Source organism: Gymnoscopelus braueri (assembly GCF_963280865.1).
Source record: "Gymnoscopelus braueri genome assembly, chromosome: 1".
In the NCBI taxonomy this organism is placed as follows: domain Eukaryota; kingdom Metazoa; phylum Chordata; class Actinopteri; order Myctophiformes; family Myctophidae; genus Gymnoscopelus; species Gymnoscopelus braueri.
The window spans coordinates 95,508-117,235 of record NC_137603.1 but is presented as its reverse complement, the minus strand read 5'-3'; the positions used below and the strand labels follow the sequence as shown (position 1 = coordinate 117,235).

The window sequence follows — 21,728 nt, the reverse complement described above, 5'->3', positions numbered from 1 at the left end:
GGTTGCTAGGTTCCAATGGTTGCTAGGTTCTAGTGGTTGCTATGTTCCAGTGGTTGCTAGGTTCCCGTGCTAGGTTCTAGTGGTTGCTATGTTCCAGGGGTTGCTAGGTTACAGTGGTTGCTAAGTTCTACCCTGTATGCAGGGCAGCTGCTGCAGTCTTGCTGCTTGGCTGAGCAGCAGTGTCATTACTTTACAATCAATGTCCTGGAGGCTGTTTTAGTGTCTCTATATCTCTGTGTGCACTGCAGAGGAGAGTGCATGTGGAGTGTGCACGTGGAGTGTACACGTGGCTTTGTGGCCAGAAGGTCCTGCAGAGAACCCATTAACCACATAGTTCCGGGGTAGTATTAAAGGTAGGGTAAGTGTAGCTCCTCTCACAACATTGATGACACAGGTCGGGTTCTTTATAAACGGGCATTTATTGCTTCAGGCATTTTCCTCATCCCTCAGTCATGCCGTGAGAACTATATGTTCACACAAAAATAATAAACAATCAATAAATTGCACAGTACATGACATACATACATACATACATACATACATACATACATACATACATACAAGACATGTGTGTCCATCAAACACAACGGCAACATCAAAGCAAGATCTAAAAATAGAATAATACCTCGTTGGCCACTTGTTGTGGAAAAGAGGTTCTTTGTTCTTGAGTTGCTTAAAGTCCTTACAATGTCCTTTTGACTGACTGTCCTTGGTTTCAGACGTCTTTAATAACTTTAACAGCGCGATATCACATTAAACTGCATGTTCACAGAGCTTAGTCGACCAGGTTTGTTTGCACCACCTGTCAGTAATGACATGAAATCATGCATCCATCAGTAATGGTCTGGGGTGCTACTGACAGACAGGGAACTTTGGTCCGCCCCAGAAAGTTTAATCACATCATGTTTTAACATTTTTAACCTTACATGAAATCAATTATGACCCAAAATATGTATTTATATCATGAAATTAGGAATTATACCTTATGAACTTAATGACCATTCATTTTCTGTATTTTAGCAATGTCAGTATTTTTATAGTTTGTATTTAATAACAGCACTTACAGTAAGTGATTTTCTTTGGTTAAGATAAGTGTTCAATAGCTCTATATTATATCACAATATAGAGCTATTTAACACTGTTACTGAACAATAACTCTATAGTAATGATTACTATCATAATATAGAGCTATATAACACTGTTACTGAACAAACACTCTATGGTAATGATTACTATCACAATATAGATCTATTTAACACTGTTACTGAACAAACACTCTATAGTAATGATTACTATCACAATATAGAGCTATTTAACACTGTTACTGAACAAACACTCTATAGTAATGATTACTATCATAATATAGAGCTATATAACACTGTTACTGAACAAACACTCTATAGTAATGATTACTATCACAATATAGATCTATTTAACACTGTTACTGAACAAACACTCTATAGTAATGATTACTATCACAATATAGAACTATTTAACACTGTTACTGAACAAACACTCTATAGTAATGATTACTATCACAATATAGATCTATTTAACACTGTTACTGAACAAACACTCTATAGTAATGATTACTATCACAATATAGATCTATTTAACACAGTTACTGAACAAACACTCTATAGTAATGATTACTATCACAATATAGATCTATTTAACACTGTTACTGAACAAACACTCTATAGTAATGATTACTATCACTATATAGAGCTTTAACCTGTTAACAAAAAAACATTTTGTTTTAACCAACATATGTCACTTAATACCCCTTTAACAAGAGCTTGTGACTAAATAATAATTCGATCCATTGGAACACAGGTAATTATATTAATAATACATACTAACAGGTAATTATATTAATAATACTCGGAATGACGATATAAATATATATATATACATATATATATATGGAAAACACACTGTCTGGTGCCATCTGCTGGTAGAAGTGAGAACAACGTCAGTTGGAAAACGTCATTATACAAAATAATTAAAGCGGATTTTATTGTGTTTGTTTATTGATTTAAAATGTCACAATACATCATACATAATGATATACGTCATAATGATATAAATCATAGTGTTATTATAAAACATAGAACTGATTTTGTGTTTTGCGCTCCATTTTATTTTGAAAATCCTCAGCCGGAAGTCTTCTAGTGACCGTTGATTCGGTTTGAGCCCCTCCCCCTTTGTGTCGTAGGGCCGAAAATAACAGATCTACAAGCTTGGGGGGAAAAAGTGGCGTTGTAGTGAGCTTGTAGATCTGATATTTTTGGCACCGCGAGCGACACCGCCGTACGGAGCAGAAAACTGCCGTGGTTTTAGCAGAAGCGTCTCCATGGCAACAATAAGACTTCTGCTATTTGACCTAGCAACAATAAGCTTTCCGGTTGCTTTCAAAATAAGATTATATGGACGAATGCTTTTTTAAAAGACACATAAAAATACATGTTGAAAGTCTTTTTAAATGGAAACTAAATCACTTCTAAGAGCCAGTTGATCCCCATTAAATGTGCACTTTAACAATGTGTGTTAAATATATGTATTGTTTGTGTATTGTTAGGTAGTATATGTGCAAGTGTGTGCAAGTGTGTGTGTGTGTGTGTGTGTGTGTGTGTGTGTGTGTGTGTGTGTGTGTGTGTGTGTGTGTGTGTGTGTGTGTGTGTGTGTGTGTGTGTGTGTGTGTGTGTGTGCGTGCGTGCGTGCGTGCGTGCGTGCGTGCGTGTGTGTGTGTGTGTGTGTTAACGTGGTAGAAGAGGTCTATTTGTGAGTATCCTGTCCAGCGTCCACTTTTGAAAGGCTATAATAATAATAAGGGTAATAAAAATAATAATAATAATAATAATAATAATAATAATTGTAATAATAATAATAATGATAATGATAATGATAATGATAATGATAATAATAATAATAATAATAATAATAGAGTATAAAGGCTATAACAGTGAACAGCATTTATCCATCTAGATACATTTATAATGTTATTAAACCTGTTTTTTTTTACACAGGAACATACTTTGTGTTTTATAGCTTCGTTTAAAATGAAATAATTTATAGTTTTAATGAAATGCAAATTAACCGTTTTTCACTCTAGAGACAAACTCTTATTCTGAAGAGATTGTCCACCGGAAGTCTAGTTGTTGCTAGCGGAACAACAGCTGGTTGTTGTTGTTGAAACGAACCGTTTAGTTTCTCTGTTACCTTTATATTAACATATATTATATATATATACATATAATATACCTTTATAATTAACATTATAAACAACAATGAGCGACCAGGGGGCGGGGCTGACAGATGAAGCTGTAACAGCAGCTTGTAAAGACGGCAACACTATGACCAAGGTACACAACTCTGACTACACACTAACACACACACTAACACTATGACCAAGGTACACAACTCTGACTACACACTAACACACACACTAACACTATGACCAAGGTACACAACTCTGACTACACACTAACACACACACTAACACTATGACCAAGGTACACAACTCTGACTACACACTAACACACAACTTAACTACTACACACACACTAACACTATGACCAAGGTACACAACTCTGACTACACACTAACACACAACTTAACTACTACACACTAACACTATGACCAAGGTACACAACTCTGACTACACACTAACACACAACTTAACTACTACACACTAACACTATGACCAAGGTACACAACTCTGACTACACACTAACACACAACTTAACTACTACACACTAACACTATGACCAAGGTACACAACTCTGACTACACACTAACACACAACTTAACTACAACACACACACTAACACTATGACCAAGGTACACAACTCTGACTACACACTAACACACAACTTAACTACTACACACTAACACTATGACCAAGGTACACAACTCTGACTACACACTAACACACAACTTAACTACTACACACTAACACTATGACCAAGGTACACAACTCTGACTACACACTAACACACAACTTAACTACTACACACACACTAACACTATGACCAAGGTACACAACTCTGACTACACACTAACACACAACTTAACTACTACACACTAACACTATGACCAAGGTACACAACTCTGACTACACACTAACACACAACTTAACTACTACACACTAACACTATGACCAAGGTACACAACTCTGACTACACACTAACACACAACTTAACTACTACACACTAACACTATGACCAAGGTACACAACTCTGACTACACACTAACACACAACTTAACTACAACACACACACTAACACTATGACCAAGGTACACAACTCTGACTACACACTAACACACAACTTAACTACTACACACTAACACTATGACCAAGGTACACAACTCTGACTACACACTAACACACAACTTAACTACTACACACTAACACTATGACCAAGGTACACAACTCTGACTACACACTAACACACAACTTAACTACTACACACTAACACTATGACCAAGGTACACAACTCTGACTACACACTAACACTATGACCAAGGTACACAACTCTGACTACACACTAACACACAACTTAACTACAACACACACACTAACACTATGACCAAGGTACACAACTCTGACTACACACTAACACACAACTTAACTACTACACACTAACACTATGACCAAGGTACACAACTCTGACTACACACTAACACACAACTAACTACACACTAACACACAACTTAACTACTACACACTAACACTATGACCAAGGTACACAACTATGACTACACATTAACACACAACTTAACTACTACACCCTAACACTATGACCAAGGTACACAACTCTGACTACACACTAACACACAACTTAACTACTACACAATAACGCTATGACCAATTGGTACACAACTATGACTACACACTAACTAACACACAGTCCTATGACCAAGGTACACAACTCTGACTACACACTAACATACAACTCTAACTACACAGTATAAATGCAGCCATTGGTAAAACTGGTGGTCACTAGATTAGACATTTGTATTTTCCAGTTGTCACTAGATTAGACATTTATATTTTCCGGTTGTCACTAAATTGGACATTTATATTTTCCAGTGGTCACTAACCTTGTTGTATTGGTGGTCATTAAATTAAATTCAATTAAATTTTATTAAAGTGTCAAATCACAACAAGTTGTCTCAAGACACTTTACATGTAGAGAAGAGACCCGACAGTCCCACCCTGAGCAAGACATTTTGCGACAGTGGTAACAACATTAAACTGGACAGACAGTGATTTTAAGTTTGACAAACAGATTCACTCTATTGTTAAATCCAGCTTTTATCAGCTGAGGCTTTTAGCCAAAGTCTGCTGTAATCCTTTCTGATTCTGAATGTCTTATCCATGCTTTTATCTAAACCCGACTCAACTACTGTAAAATCAACTGAATGTGAAACATGGCACTTTATGTTGGCGTTAGCCAAGCCTGCTTGTCACGACTACAGTTAGTCCAAAACGCTGCGCTCGCCTCTTAACAGGGACACGGAAATATGATCACATCTCCCTGATTCTTGCCTCCCTACATTGGCTCCCTGTTCGTTATATGATTCAGTTTAAGACTTAATGTTTGTCTTTAAGTCTTTAAATGGGCTGGCACATATCGGAGCTTCTACCTCCCAATAACTCTACAAGGGTCTATGTGGGGGGAAGGCGGAAGGCGAGCTTGTTGAGGAGAATGGAGAGAGAGAGAGAGAGAGGTGACGTCATCATGCGTCGACAACGAGGTGCGACGGTAGCAGCAGCGTCTGTGCTGCGCTCCTCACAACAACAGGGAAATACTATTATACTGTTAATAATGGTATCCATATTTATAGTCGCGTATCAGGGCTCACGCGACTCATCCCTCAAAGTCAAGACAACAGTGAGTGAACCGAAGCTAAAGTTGAACCTGCCGAACTTCTATATTCCTGACGAGGACATAACGACAGCCAAACACCCTGGCTTTGGATATGCAGCGACGTACGATAAACTGCTACGGCGTGCATGGCGACCCCTCATTGTGAAGGGAAGCGGAGACCGCAGAATCTTCATCTCAATATGCCTACTGCTGTCAGGGGACATCCACCCATGTCCCGGTCCAAATCCGGTTCTAGGAGACTCGACAGAACTCAATGGAGCTAATGCTACGGGGGCTAACATCAACAACAACAGCTGGCTACAAACGCTAGCTTGGCTCGCACAGCCCCTGCAACCACACCAAGCTGCCAACGAGTTGCTCGCATGGCTTCACCTACCCCCCCGGTTTTCAGGAGGCTACTTGGGATCGACCCAGCAAGACCTATGCCGCCCCGTGAGTACAGAACCACCACCATGTCTGGAAGTACGGGGCGGGACAACAACGAGTCCACCACCACCACCATATCTGGAAGTCTCTGGGTCGGAGCCAGACCACTGGTTCTGGTCAACCATCCACCGCTGCCCCGTGAGTACGGAACCACCACCATATCCGGAAGTACGGGGCAGGACAGCGGGACCACCATCGAACCCAAAAGTCTCTGCTGCGGAGCTGGGCCACTGGACACCGGGCCTACATCACCCCGAGACGGCCTACACTGCCCCGGAGTGGAGATATCTACCAGCGGCCACACTGCACTACCAGGGACTGGGACCATCGAGCCCAGAAGTCTCTGCTGCGGAGCTGGGCTGCTGGACACCGGGCCTACATCACCCCCATCCCCCCAGGACCAAGGCATAACACCTCCTCAAGCCCCAACCCCCCCTCCCCCCACGTCGAAACCTCCCACCAAGGTAAAACACAGGAACCCGGTATTCAAAAAGCACAGATCCACCAATATTTTTCAGACACTAAATCAAGCTAAAACTGTGTGGGACCCCTGGTGCAAACCTAAAGGGCTGTTTTGCGGCCACTTAAACATTCGGAGTATGAAGAACAAAAAAAGTGAAATTGAAAACCTGCTTGTAAATTCAAACATTGACTGTTTGGGACTGACGGAAACTTGGTTGAACCAATCATCCCCAGATGCTCTAGTAAGCATGCCCGGGTACAATGTCTTCCGACGGGACAGAGGTACAACAGGGAAGGGTGGGGGGGCCCTGCTTTATGTAAAAAGCAGCTTGGAGTGTAGACAGATTACATGGCCAAATGAGATCAAGGCAGAGTGTGTCGGTGTGGAAATCACACTCTCAGCTGAAATGTCTTTTACATTAATCTGTTTATACCGCCAACCATCAGCCAAGGTTGAAGTCTATGAGCAACTAAAATCTATTCTGACAGCCTGTGACTTTAACAAAGAGGTAATATTAATTGGTGACATAAATGTAAATTGGGACGACAAGAAGATTAGGAAAAATCTCAAACAAATAACAGATTACTACAATCTCACTCAAATGATAGAGCAGCCTACGAGAATCACTAGCCACTCAGCAACTAGAATTGATCTACTGTTTTCCAACAAAGTGGAAAGAAAAACCCAAAACATATAATTTCCTAACAGGTCTGTCAGACCATAATATAATATTTTTTGCCAGAAAACTTTCAAAACAACGGTTCAATAAAACCCAGCCCCAACCAATGGTCAGCACCATCCCAAAGAATCTACAACACAGCTTTGAGGTTGCCCTAAAAAGGGTTGAGTGGGATGACATCTACACATGTGGTGATGATATTGAAATGGGATGCAGTATTTTATTGTCCAAAATACAAAGTGTAATGGAATCTTTCACCAGGAGGAGGAGACAAAGGAAAGGGCAAAAAATTACCCTACCCTGGGTTGATGTAAATTGTAGAGCTCTTATGAAAAAAAGAGATATACTACTTAAACAGTCATTAAAATCTGGTTTAACAACTGACAGACAGAAATTTGCCCATGTACGAAACCAAGTCACCCAATTCCTAAGGAAGGCAAAAGCAAAATTTTACACCTATATCATAGAGAGTGCAAAAGGAAATGGTAAGAAAGTCTGGGAGTGCATAAACAAACTGACAGGGAAATACTACAAACAGAACAATAATAGCTTAGAACTAAAAATAGACAACACCCTGGTGAAAGATCCCCAAACCCTTGCTAGTACCCTAATTATGTTTTTTTCTAAACTCTGTCAAAGAAATAACACAAATGTTTAATCCATCAAAGTTTGTACCCCGCCCTGTCCAAAAAGACCTCCCCATCTTCAATCTGGAGGAAATTACGGAAACCGAGGTGGCAAACATCATCAAATCACTAAAAGCATCAAAAGCTAAGGATGCCTATGGGCTCGATACAAACTTTTTAAAAACAAATGCAGATGCTCTGGTGGCACCGATCACACATCTGGTAAATCTGTCCATCAGACAACGCACTGTTCCTCCTCAATGGAAAGTTGCTGTAATAACACCAATCTACAAATCTGGCGCTAAAACTGAAATATCAAATTATAGACCCATAAGCATCCTACCAGTTATATCAAAGGTGGCTGAAAAGTGGATTGTCAAATCTATCATCAAACATCTAGACAAAGGCCACACGCCACTGCATCCCATGCAGTTTGGGTTTCGGGCCTTTCACTCCACTGAATCAGCAAACTGCCTATTCATAGAAAAATTGAAATGTGCTTTGAACAGAGCTCCCTGTGCAATGGCGGTGTTCCTGGACTTCAAGAAGGCGTTTGACACCGTCTGTCACCAGGTCCTCCTGTCCAAATTAACACATTTAAATTTTTCCCCAGAAGCTATACAATGGTTTCGTTCCTATCTATCCACCAGAAAACAGTGTGTAAGTGTAAACAGTGTTAAATCCCCCTACCACACCTGTTCGGTCGGTGTCCCCCAGGGCTCAATACTAGGTCCAATTCTGTTCTCACTGTACATAAATGACCTACCTGAAGTATGTAATAATCTACATGTCCAGATGTATGCAGATGATGCCGTTGTACTTGCCCATGGTAAAAGCTACGCAGAGGTGTCAATAATCTTAACCTCAGCTCTGACAAGCATTCAAGACTGGCTTATAGATTCATGTCTGCTCCTGAATGCCAAAAAGACAGTCTGCATGGCCTTCTCCAAAAGACCAGTTGTGTTGGAGTCCTCAAATGTGTTTCTGGGTGGGGAGGAACTTGAACTTGTCCCAGAGTTCAAGTACCTCGGAGTCATACTAGACTCAACCCTAACTTTTAAAAAACATGTGAAGAAAGTCACAAATACGATTAAATTCAACCTTCAAAATTTTAAACAAATTAGACCCTTCCTGACAGTTGGAGCTGCCAGATCGTATCTTCACTGTATGATCCTATCACACATTGAGTACTGTTTTACAAACTGGTCTTGCACTGGCGTGACGATCCTAAAACCCATCGAACAGCTCTACAAAAGTGTGCTCAAGGTGTTTGACAGGAAGCCTCACTCTTATCATCATTGTAACATCAATTTTTTTAGCTTCGACAATTTCAAAAAGTTCAAACAGGTTGGGGTCATATACAAGACCTTACATGGTCTGTGCCCGCCCCCCCTAAGGGAATTCATTAAAAGGAAGCCTGAAAGAGGAATCAGTACCAGAGCAACCACTCGAGGAGATTGTGAAGTGCCGCACCGGCAAACAACCTTCGGTCAAAATGTCCTCTCAGTACAGGGTTGTGTAGCATGGAATGGCCTTCCTCTACATATAAGGGATTGTGCTACATTTCCATCTTTTAAATTCAATGTGAAAAGATGGTTGCTTGAAAACCAAAGCTGCAACCATTTGTGATCATATTTTAGGTTTTTTTAGGCTATGTGATGTAATGTAATTGTATTTCACCGTTTGTCTGTTTTTATGTTTTGTGTGAGGACTGCGGATGAAAATTAGCATCTTTGCTAAATCCGGTGTATTTACGTTCATGTGACGTTCATTAATATGCTCTGTCCTGTCTAAATAAACAAATAAAGTAAAGGTCGACTGACCAGTCACTCCTTAAGGTCTACTGACTGACCAGTCACTCCTTAAGGTCCCAGTAACAAAGATGAAGACCAGGGGAGATAGATCATTTTCCTTCATAGCGCCCACACTGTGGAACGAGCTTCCACCCCATGTTAGAGCGTCTCAAACCATGCCTGTGTTTAAATCACGTTTGAAAACGCACTTGTTCTCCTTGGCGTTTGAAAATTCAACTTGAGAAGCTGCTGTTTTCCTCCAGGCATCGTGTCTAATGTTGTCCTGTTTATTGTGTGTTGTTTTTACTCTTGTTTATTTTAGTATTTTGTAGGCCTGTCCCCGACTAAGGATTTGTTTAGTCGAATCTAATTGGCGACTAATTGCCAATAGTCGACTGGCAGTCGACTAATATAAAATATATTTTATTTCAAAGGGCCAAGTCTACACAGTTTGTTTTGTGTCTCCAGCAGCGTTTCTAGTGTCTATCTCTCTCTGGAAGAGGTTGCACATGAACTCTGCAGCCGCACTGAGGCGCTCCAACACAAACAATACCAATACAAAGACGAGGAATAAGAAGAATAAAGTGGAAGTTGCGTGTGGTTGCAGGTGTAGACTTGGCCAAAAAACAATTAAAAACATTTTTGGCCCTTAAAAAAAATAAAAATAATAATAATTCCGACTAGATTCAACTAAGAGACACGCAGTCGACTCGGACCCCCCGCGACTAACCAGTCGACTTAGTCGAGGTCAGGCCTAGTATTTTGTTACTGAGTGTTACTTTGGTTCAACACTGTTGTTTTAAATGTGCTCTCTAAATAAAGTGGATTGGAGTAACACTATGACCAAGGTACACAACTCTGACTACACACTAACACAACTCTAACTACACACAGTCCTATGATCAGAGATGAGGTTCCACTGGGCTGGCTACCGAATGGGTAGAACAGTGGCAAAGGCTCCATGTTTTACTCACCACATCGTATCCATAAACTAAAGGTAGTCTCCTAAACCTGTGTGTGTGTGTGTGTGTGTGTGTGTGTGTGTGTGTGTGTGTGTGTGTGTGTGTGTGTGTGTGTGTGTGTGTGTGTGTGTGTGTGTGTGTGTGTGTGTGTGTGTGTGTGTGTGTGTGTGTGTGTGTGTGTGTGTGTGTGTGTGTGTGTGTGTGTGTGTGTGCGTGCAGGATTTCATGATGCAACAGACCATGTTGAGAGTTAAAGATCCGGTCAAATCCCTGGACTTCTACACTAGGATACTGGGCATGACGTGAGTGTTGATTTATCATCCATTTATTATTATTTGCACCAGATTTGTAATAATCAGCTTCATTTGTCGCAGGTGTTTTTTTCTCATATTTTACTGTAATGGTTCTGTCTCCTGTACTACGTCTATGTGTGTTTCTGTATGGATAGTTTTATCACTACGTCTATGTGTGTTTCTGTATGGATAGTTTTATCACTACGTCTATGTGTGTTTCTGTATGGATAGTTTTATCACTACGTCTATGTCTGTTTCTGTATGGATAGTTTTATCACTACGTCTATGTGTGTTTCTGTATGGATAGTTTTATCACTACGTCTATGTGTGTTTCTGTATGGATAGTTTTATCACTACGTCTATGTCTGTTTCTGTATGGATAGTTTTATCACTACGTCTATGTGTGTTTCTGTATGGATAGTTTTATCACTACGTCTATGTCTGTTTCTGTATGGATAGTTTTATCACTACGTCTATTAGGGGTGGGACGATATGAACATTTCATATCACGATAGTTGTGGCCAAAAATATCACGATATACGATATTATCACGAAGCACAATTCTTAAAATGCTAGAAAAACAGTGAAATCACTTGACCTGTCATTTCTGTTAAAGAACATGTATTATCTTGTCACTCAGGGCAATTTGTAAACATCCAATACTGGAGGTAGAGAAAGACAATGTAAACATAAGTAATCTGAACTTTCATTCATTCACAATAAGTTATTTATTTTATCATTCAGAAGTAATCAAAGATGATATCTCTACATACAGTGGTGTAAAAGTACATTAAGTACTAAGTACATTTACTCAACTACTGTGTCTTATAATTTTTATTTTATTGTATTTAAGTTTTTTTCATTTTCCAAAAAAATATTAAAAATAAATGAAAAAAGTTATCGAAAAAACGCGCCCCCCTCGCGTATTAGGAGGGCAGGGTGAGTCACCAGAACCAAGGACGGGTGTTTTTGATGAATCTATTATGTTAAAAATGGAGTTTGAAGTTACAATGGGTTTGTATAGGAAGGGGGCGTGTCTGATAAAATGAATATCAAATATCTAAATACTGAATCAAGCAACTTAAAAACGGTCTGGGGGGCTCACAAAAGCCTGAGTAGACGATAAAATGACCAAAAGTTGTTTTGAAAGTGAAATATCCCTTTAAGTACACTTTTGAGGATTTTTTACTTTACTGGAGTATTTCCCATTTCCAATACATTTCTCTTACTTCTACTCCAATACATCTCAGAGGCAAATATTGTACTTTTCCTCCACTACAATGATTTGACAACTCTAGTTACTAATTACTTTGCTGATTTAGACCACAAAACCTATATGAACCAATGCAGCCCTATGCATATTGGCCATTTGAAGATAGCCGATCTATGTGAGCTTGTAGATCAGCTATTTTCAAACATTTCTTTTTTTTATAGATTTGATGCCAATACTTTTGCACTTTTATTCAAGTAAATTTTGATTACCAGACTTTTACTAGTATTTCTACATTGCAGTATTGCTACTTTTATTTAAGTACAACATGTCAGTACTTACTCCACGAGTCACCACTGGCTATATAAATATCAATCTGACAATGTAAAGTTAAAACGGAACGGGACGTGCAGCAATTGCTGCTATAAAATAATGACTTCATATTTGGTTGCGCGCCGTGTGACGCTTCAAAAAGAGCCAATCTACAAGCTCACAAACGCGTCAGATCATGAGTTTGTAGGTCGGCAAATTTTTGCTGCACAACACGGTCGTTCAACTCAGCATATTCACACAAACGGCTTATTTTTCGCGTTAACTCGAATTCCACACTGTAATATGGATGAGGCTTGACAACAACTAGCCTGGGATCCTAACCTCGAATCACCAGGCTTTCCAGCACGGGGGAATCCGTTCGGTGCATGTGAAGTTGTGAGAAGAAAAAAAAGTCAGCCGAATGGAGCGAATCAGTCTGGGTTAAAGGCTAGACATTAAGATCAGCAGCTCAACATATTGGCAATAAAGCTGGATACAACGCGCGTTCTCGACGGCACTGCCGTATATTCTCTATCTCAGCTACGGACACCTTCGTACTAGTGCGTAGCACAACAAGCTAGTAGACTACAAGGGACAGTGAGGTGAGTGCACTGACTCGCTGCGATGCTGCCTATTACATTACACCCGCCTTCTTTGGAACTGTATCCGGTGCAGTCCACACACATATAAATGCTCACAGCTGTTTCCGTTTCCTTTGATTGGACACCAACATCTTTTTTGGTCGAACTTTTTTTTATTTTATTTTTTTCGCGATAATTACAGTACCTGCGATACAGTTATCGTGGACGTTTTTTATTGCGATATACAATAATATTGTATATCGTCCCATCCCGTCTATGTTTCTGTATGGATGAGTTTTATCACTATGTCTATGTTTCTGTATGGATAGTTTTATCACTACGTCTATGTTTCTGTATGGATAGTTTTATCACTATGTCTATGTTTCTGTATGGATAGTTTTATCACTTCTTAACGACATGGGGCCTGTTTCACCAAACCTAGATTGAGGATTAAGCCGGGATTTATCAGCTATCCTGGCTTAATTTATCCAGGATCATCCATGAATCGGTTCATGAAAGCGGAGTTATATTGTCAGATTAATTTAGCCAGTTAACCTGGATATGTTTATTATCCATGACTGGGTTTCATGAAAGCAATGCTACATTAGTTACCATGGAGATTTATTCTGTGGAGTTAGCCTGGTCCAGACCAGGTCCAGACCAGGCTAACAGTCAGCCAGGTTTAACTCATCCTGCTGCCTTTACTGTTCGTTAACTCATTCACTGCCAGACAGTTTCAGCGTTTTTGAGCATTTTTACTAACCTTTCAAAAGCCACAGAATATTTAGCTCCTGGACGATCGACACACAGAGTGTCGCAAAAGAGGAATGTCTCTGCTTCTATCCTTCTCCTTCTCCTTCTCCTTCTCCTGCTCCTCAAGCAGTGTCTCTACTTCCATCCTTCTCCTTCTCCTGCTCCTCAAGGAGTGTCTCTGCTTCCATCGGGGGGGAAACGTGTCACAGCGACCCTCCGTTCTTTAGTTATTGTCTGTTGAATATAACTTGTTCTCGACAAAAACGCAGAAACAAACAAAAAAGCAGAGAAAAATGTATATTTCATAGAATACATAGAGACAGTGTAGAATACTATGAAGACTATACTAGTATTCTATGATCCCATAGTTTACTGAGACACTACACTGTCTCTGTATTCTATGATCCTATAGTTTACTGAGACACTACACTGTCTCTGTATTCTATGATCCTATAGTTTACTGAGACACTACACTGTCTCTGTATTCTATGATCCTATAGTTTACTGAGACACTACACTGTCTCTTTATTCTATGATCCTATAGTTTACTGAGACACTACACCGTCTCTCTGTATTCTATGATCCTATAGTTTACTGACACTACACTGTCTCTGTATTCTATGATCCTATAGTTTACTGAGACACTACACTGTCTCTGTATTCTATGATCCTATAGTTTACTGAGACACTACACTGTCTCTCTGTATTCTATGATCCTATAGTTTACTGAGACATAACACTGTCTCTCTGTATTCTATGTATATGTTTACCTTGTTTATTGTAAGTCAGTCTGGATAAAAAGCATCTGATAAATGACTACATTATACATTGTTTATAACTATACAGTAATGGAACTTCTAATGTGTGTGTGTGTGTGTGTGTGTGTGTGTGTGTGTGTGTGTGTGTGTGTGTGTGTGTGTGTGTGTGTGTGTGTGTGTGTGTGTGTGTGTGTGTGTGTGTGTGTGTGTGTGTGTGTGTGTGTGTGTGTGTGTTTAGTCTCCTCCAGAAGTTTGACTTCCCGTCCATGAGGTTCTCATTGTTCTTCCTGGGGTTTGAAGACAAGAAGGAGATTCCTGCTGATGTGAAGGAGAGGACAGCCTGGACCTTCTCTAGGAGAGCTACTATAGAACTGACCCAGTAAGTTTATTATGTTACAGGGAAATTGGAGAACCAGGGAAATCGGAGAAGGCGCGCTCGTTTTTAGTACCCACCCAGCAATTCTGTAGAAACAACACTAGAGGGAGCCACGAATCCAAGCCACGAGCCAGGCTTCCCAACTAAAGTGCACAAACATATATGGCCGCGACCACACACACTCACTCACGCGCGCACAGGCGCACGTGCACGCGTTCATGCTTTCAATTTGGTTTATTGAAAGCATGACTGTTAAGATACTTTTATTGTGTTCTGGCTTTTAACATTTTAGTTTCTCCCTGACACACACACACACACGTTTCACAACTCGGACGGCGCTGATTCGACTAGCAGCCCTTCGGCCGGTCGGCGCGGGCACTCGCGCCGCGCGCCTCCTCGGCCACAAGCTCTGCTGAGTCGGCGCGCCTCCGTCATGGACAATAACTATTATCACGTGTGCGTGTGAACGTGTGTTCAGCGTTCAGCTCCTCCTCCTCCTTATCACGCCGCCTCGCATCAAAGCCCCGCCTCGCGGCGCCGTGTTCTCCTCCTCCTCCTCCTCCTCCTCGCGAGCCTCGCGTAATAAACTCTGTCTCGAAAAGCCCCGCCTCGCCGAGTCGCCCCGAAGCCCTGTGCCTAAAAACGAGCGCTCTGTCTTCAATTTCCCTGGTTCTCCAATTTCCCTGTGACATATATATATATATCAGGGGTCGCGTTAGGATTTTAATCTGCCGGTCGTAATATCCGGAATGATTAAAATGTATCGGACATCTGATAAAAATACCGGTCATAATTATGTTTATGCATTAATTACAAGCAGAAGCGTAAATACAGCTTAACACTTAGAGGCCTACATCATTATATTTTGGATTGAGCTATTTGAACATGAACCATGATGAACGAGTAATACTAATATACACATTTTATATAGCAGGGTCATCTGGCACAAATACATTAATTACCTACCATTTGCGCATGCTGCATGCGTAATGGTTTCTCAATGATCAATTGCGGACTTTGAACGAATTTTTCAGCTGACATGTTAGGGCAATAAATGATAGACCACTACTCACTCACAGGAGGTTATACTGTATAGTTAGGCAGTGGATGCCGTCGTTGCGTCTGTTGGGACAGCCGTGGGAAAGTTGATGAGTTGTGAGAATCTTGTCGTCTCCTCATAGAGCTATTCAGTTCAAAGTGGTAACGTTTTAACGTGTCCACCTCATAGAGTTAAAAATAGGTTTTATGATTAACGTCGTGTTTCACCTGGATGCCATAGTTGCAGTAGCCTATAGCTGTTGTGAAGAGTATTTACGCATCTGTGTTGGATGTTTCATCATGTTAAACTGTAGTAGAGCAACTTGCCAACTTTACTCACAAGTGCCCTTGTAGTAGCCTAGTGTCTGTGACATGTTCTAACTCGTAATGATACAACTTGTGTGTGACTGACTGTTAAATACACAACTTTATATGATATAACCGGACCGCTGTCTCTGTCTGACTGCCGTCACAGAGTTAACTACGCAGCAGCAACAACAACTCTCTTTTTCCGGTTGTACCTTCACAATAAAGTGTCTCCCATTTACCTCGCAATAGAGCACATTCTACACTGGTTATTATTAACAGGAAATAGGTGTAACTTAACAGTGTGTGACACACTCTTTCGTTCTATCTCGCTCTCTCTCTCCCAGAAACACACACACGCTGTTAAGAGAGAGCGAGAGAGAGGGAGAGAGAGAGAGAGAGAGAGAGAGAGCTTGCAAAGCAGAGGATTTGAAATGTGCCTGATTTGCGGTGATAATTAATGAACGTGCCGTGTCATTGTCAACCGGTCAGGATGTCCGGAGAGATTTCGGTCTTTGTCATAAAAAATCAGTCAAAACCGGCAATTATCGGACTAACGCGACCATATATATATATATATATATATATATATATTAAGCCTGCAACGATACATGTATTCGTATTGAACCGTTCGATGCTCCGTTTTCAACAAAATGCCTCAAATTATGAACACAGGATGCAATTTCTGTGAAACTTTGCACACACATTCCCACTATGCCGAGGAAGAAAAGCCACTTAAATAGGTTTGCATAATTGGGTGCAAAGGTTGAACCCATGGCAGTGCCTTGAGTCTGGATGTAGAAATTATTATCAAACATAAAATAATTCGATTTCAGAATAAAATTTGTCGTGTTGAGTAACAAATCTGAGGGAATCTCATTTCTTGAATGAAGATAGTGTGACATAGCAGCTAGGCCATCCTCATGGTGTATGGAGAGAGAGAGGTTTAGAATGATTAGCTAAGCATCATCATTCTGTTTATGAAACACCTAAATCACACATTAGAACTTGGCTGTAAAAACACTTCAGTTTGACGTTTTATTTAGCTTTGATCCATGTTTGAGTGTGGGTTAGGTTACTCCTACAGTTAGGTTACTCCTACAGAGTGTGGGTTAGGTTACTCCTACAGTTAGGTTACTCCTACAGTTAGGTTACTCCTACAGAGTGTGGGTTAGGTTACTCCTACAGAGTGTGGGTTAGGTTACTCCTACAGAGTGTGGGTTAGGTTACTCCTACAGTTAGGTTACTCCTACAGTTAGGTTACTCCTACAGAGTGTGGGTTAGGTTACTCCTACAGTTAGGTTACTCCTACAGAGTGTGGGTTAGGTTACTCCTACAGAGTGTGGGTTAGGTTACTCCTACAGTTAGGTTACTCCTACAGAGTGTGGGTTAGGTTACTCCTACAGTTAGGTTACTCCTACAGAGTGTGGGTTAGGTTACTCCTACAGAGTGTGGGTTAGGTTACTCCTACAGAGTGTGGGTTAGGTTACTCCTACAGAGTGTGGGTTAGGTTACTCCTACAGTTAGGTTACTCCTACAGAGTGTGGGTTAGGTTACTCCTACAGTTAGGTTACTCCTACAGTTAGGTTACTCCTACAGAGTGTGGGTTAGGTTACTCCTACAGTTAGGTTACTCCTACAGAGTGTGGGTTAGGTTACTCCTACAGAGTGTGGGTTAGGTTACTCCTACAGTTAGGTTACTCCTACAGAGTGTGGGTTAGGTTACTCCTACAGAGTGTGGGTTAGGTTACTCCTACAGTTAGGTTACTCCTACAGTTAGGTTACTCCTACAGTTAGGTTACTCCTACAGAGTGTGGGTTAGGTTACTCCTACAGTTAGGTTACTCCTACAGTTAGGTTACTCCTACAGTTAGGTTACTCCTACAGAGTGTGGGTTAGGTTACTCCTACAGAGTGTGGGTTAGGTTACTCCTACAGTTAGGTTACCCCTACAGTTAGGTTACTCCTACAGAGTGTGGGTTAGGTTACTCCTACAGTTAGGTTACTCCTACAGAGTGTGGGTTAGGTTACTCCTACAGAGTGTGGGTTAGGTTACTCCTACAGTTAGGTTACTCCTACAGAGTGTGGGTTAGGTTACTCCTACAGTTAGGTTACTCCTACAGAGTGTGGGTTAGGTTACTCCTACAGAGTGTGGGTTAGGTTACTCCTACAGAGTGTGGGTTAGGTTACTCCTACAGTTAGGTTACTCCTACAGAGTGTGGGTTAGGTTACTCCTACAGTTAGGTTACTCCTACAGTTAGGTTACTCCTACAGAGTGTGGGTTAGGTTACTCCTACAGAGTGTGGGTTAGGTTACTCCTACAGTTAGGTTACTCCTACAGAGTGTGGGTTAGGTTACTCCTACAGTTAGGTTACTCCTACAGAGTGTGGGTTAGGTTACTCCTACAGAGTGTGGGTTAGGTTACTCCTACAGAGTGTGGGTTAGGTTACTCCTACAGTTAGGTTACTCCTACAGAGTGTGGGTTAGGTTACTCCTACAGTTAGGTTACTCCTACAGTTAGGTTACTCCTACAGTTAGGTTACTCCTACAGAGTGTGGGTTAGGTTACTCCTACAGAGTGTGGGTTAGGTTACTCCTACAGTTAGGTTACTCCTACAGAGTGTGGGTTAGGTTACTCCTACAGAGTGTGGGTTAGGTTACTCCTACAGTTAGGTTACTCCTACAGTTAGGTTACTCCTACAGTTAGGTTACTCCTACAGAGTGTGGGTTAGGTTACTCCTACAGTTAGGTTACTCCTACAGTTAGGTTACTCCTACAGTTAGGTTACTCCTACAGAGTGTGGGTTAGGTTACTCCTACAGACGGATCCAATGTGGGCGTGCACTCATCTTTATATAAATAGGTGGGCGTGGCTGTGGTAAAAATGGGCCGGGTTTGCTAAAAAAGGGTCGTGAACGCGCAGTGGCGCTGGAAGTCATTTATTCCAAGGGGGGCTGGGCGGGGGGCACATTTTTTTAAACCTTTTTCCCCACCTTTTTCTCTCTCTCTCTCTCTCTCTCTCTCTCTCTCTCTCTCTCTCTCTCTCTCTCTCTCTCTCTCTCTCTCTCTCAGTAACTGGGGTTCAGAGACAGATGAGAATCAGTCTTATCACAACGGCAACTCAGATCCTCGTGGTTTTGGTGAGTTCTACATTATCATAATACATATTTTAAACCCTATGTTTTCACCCAGTGCCAATGCCTAAGCTTGTACTCCTGGGCGCTACTCTCCCTCTGCCAGCCTGGGGAGAGCCCCAAACTGAGCTCATGCTTCCTTCAATGCATGAGGAGTGAGCAGGCCGCTTCTTATCACCTGACAGGGTGGAGTTTCCCCGGTAGGACGTAGCTTCTTATCACCTGACAGGGGGGAGTTTCCCCGGTAGGACGTAGCTTCTTATCACCTGACAGGGGGGAGTTTCCCCGGTAGGACGTAGCTTCATATCACCTGACAGGGGGGAGTTTCCCCGGTAGGACGTAACGCGTGGAAGGAACACGTTATTCCAACCAGTTCCTTTCCCCTCCATCAGGCGCCCCGGGTTGACCAGGGGGAGGCAGTATAGAGACTAGTACCTACCTACTAGTACCTAGGGGACACGGGGAGAACATGCAAACTCCACACAGAAAGGCCCTTTCACCAATTATCATAATACACAATGATTATGTATATTTATATATATTTTCAGGTCATATTGGTATAGCAGTTCCAGATGTGTTTTATATATATATTTTATATATATATTTATATATATTTTCAGGTCATATTGGTATAGCAGTTCCAGATGTGTTTTATATATATATTTTATATATATATTTATATATATTTTCAGGTCATATTGGTATAGCAGTTCCAGATGTTTACGCTGCCTGTAAACTCTTTGAAGAACAAGGAGTCACGTTTGTCAAGAAACCAGACGATGGTGAGAGAGATGATGCACTGATTATATACTATAATATACTATTATATATACTATTACACATTATTATATACTATAATATACTATTATATATACTATTACACATGATTATATACTATAATATACTATTATATATACTATTACACATGATTATTATATACTTTAATATACTATTATATATACTATATGATTGTGTGCGTGTGCGTGTGCGTGTGCGTGTGCGTGTGCGTGTGTGTGTGTGTGTGTAGGTAAGATGAAAGGCTTGGCGTTCATTCAGGATCCAGACGGTTACTGGATCGAGATCCTGAGTCCCAACAACATGGTGTCAATCACTTCATAGACCGGCCCCCTAGCAACCACCCAGCGACCACCTGACAACATGGTGTCAATCACTTCATAGACCGGCCCCCTAGCAACCACCCAGCAACCACCTGACAACATGGTGTCAATCACTTCATAGACCGGCCCCCTAGCAACCACCCAGCAACCACCTGACGACATGGTTTCAATCACTTCATATACCGGCCCCCTAGCAACCACCCAGCAACCACCTGACAACATGGTGTCAATCACTTCATAGACCGGCCCCCTAGCAACCACCCAGCAACCACCTGACAACATGGTGTCAATCACTTCATAGACCGGCCCCCTAGCAACCACCCAGCAACCACCTGACAACATGGTGTCAATCACTTCATAGACTGGCCCCCTAGCAACCACCCAGCAACCACCTGACAACATGGTGTCAATCACTTCTTAGACCCGCCCCCTAGCAACCATTTGACAACATGGTGTAAATCACTTCATAGACCCGCCCCCTAGCAACCACCTAGAAACCACCTACCAACCAGCCAACAACATGGTGTCAATCACTTCATAGACCCACCTCCTAGCAACCACCCAGCAACCATTTGACAACATGGTGTCAATCACTTCATAGACCGGCCCCCTAGCAACCACCCAGCAACCTCCTGACAACATGGTGTCAATCACTTCATAGACCGGCCCCTTAGCAACCACCTAGCAACCATTTGACAACATGGTGTCAATCACTTCATTGACCCGCCCCCTAGCAACCATTTGACAACGTGGTGTAAATCACTTCATAGACCCGCCCCCTAGCAACCACCTAGAAACCACCTAGCAACCAGCCAACAACATGGTGTCAATGACTTCATAGACCCGCCCCCTAGCAACCACCTAGCAACCATTTGACAACATGGTGTCAATCTCTTCATGTACCCGCCCCCTTGCAACCAATCACTTCATAGACCCGCCCCCTAGCAACCACCTGACAACATGGTGTTAATCACTTCATAGACCCGCCCCCTAGCAACCATTTGACAA

General features: G+C 41.5%; 1 protein-coding gene across 1 annotated transcript; it reads left to right on the top strand.

Annotated features, from left to right (window-relative positions):
- Positions 1–3,246: 3,246 nt before the first annotated feature.
- Positions 3,247–21,234, top strand: LOC308084768 (lactoylglutathione lyase-like). The gene is made up of 6 exons (XM_080427633.1): positions 3,247–3,365; positions 11,066–11,148; positions 14,992–15,132; positions 19,541–19,608; positions 20,295–20,384; positions 20,630–21,234. Exons 1-6 carry the CDS (start codon positions 3,291–3,293, stop codon positions 20,719–20,721), a joined length of 549 nt encoding a protein of 182 aa, XP_080283759.1. The 5' UTR covers positions 3,247–3,290; the 3' UTR covers positions 20,722–21,234.
- The last annotated feature ends 494 nt before the right edge of the window (positions 21,235–21,728 follow it).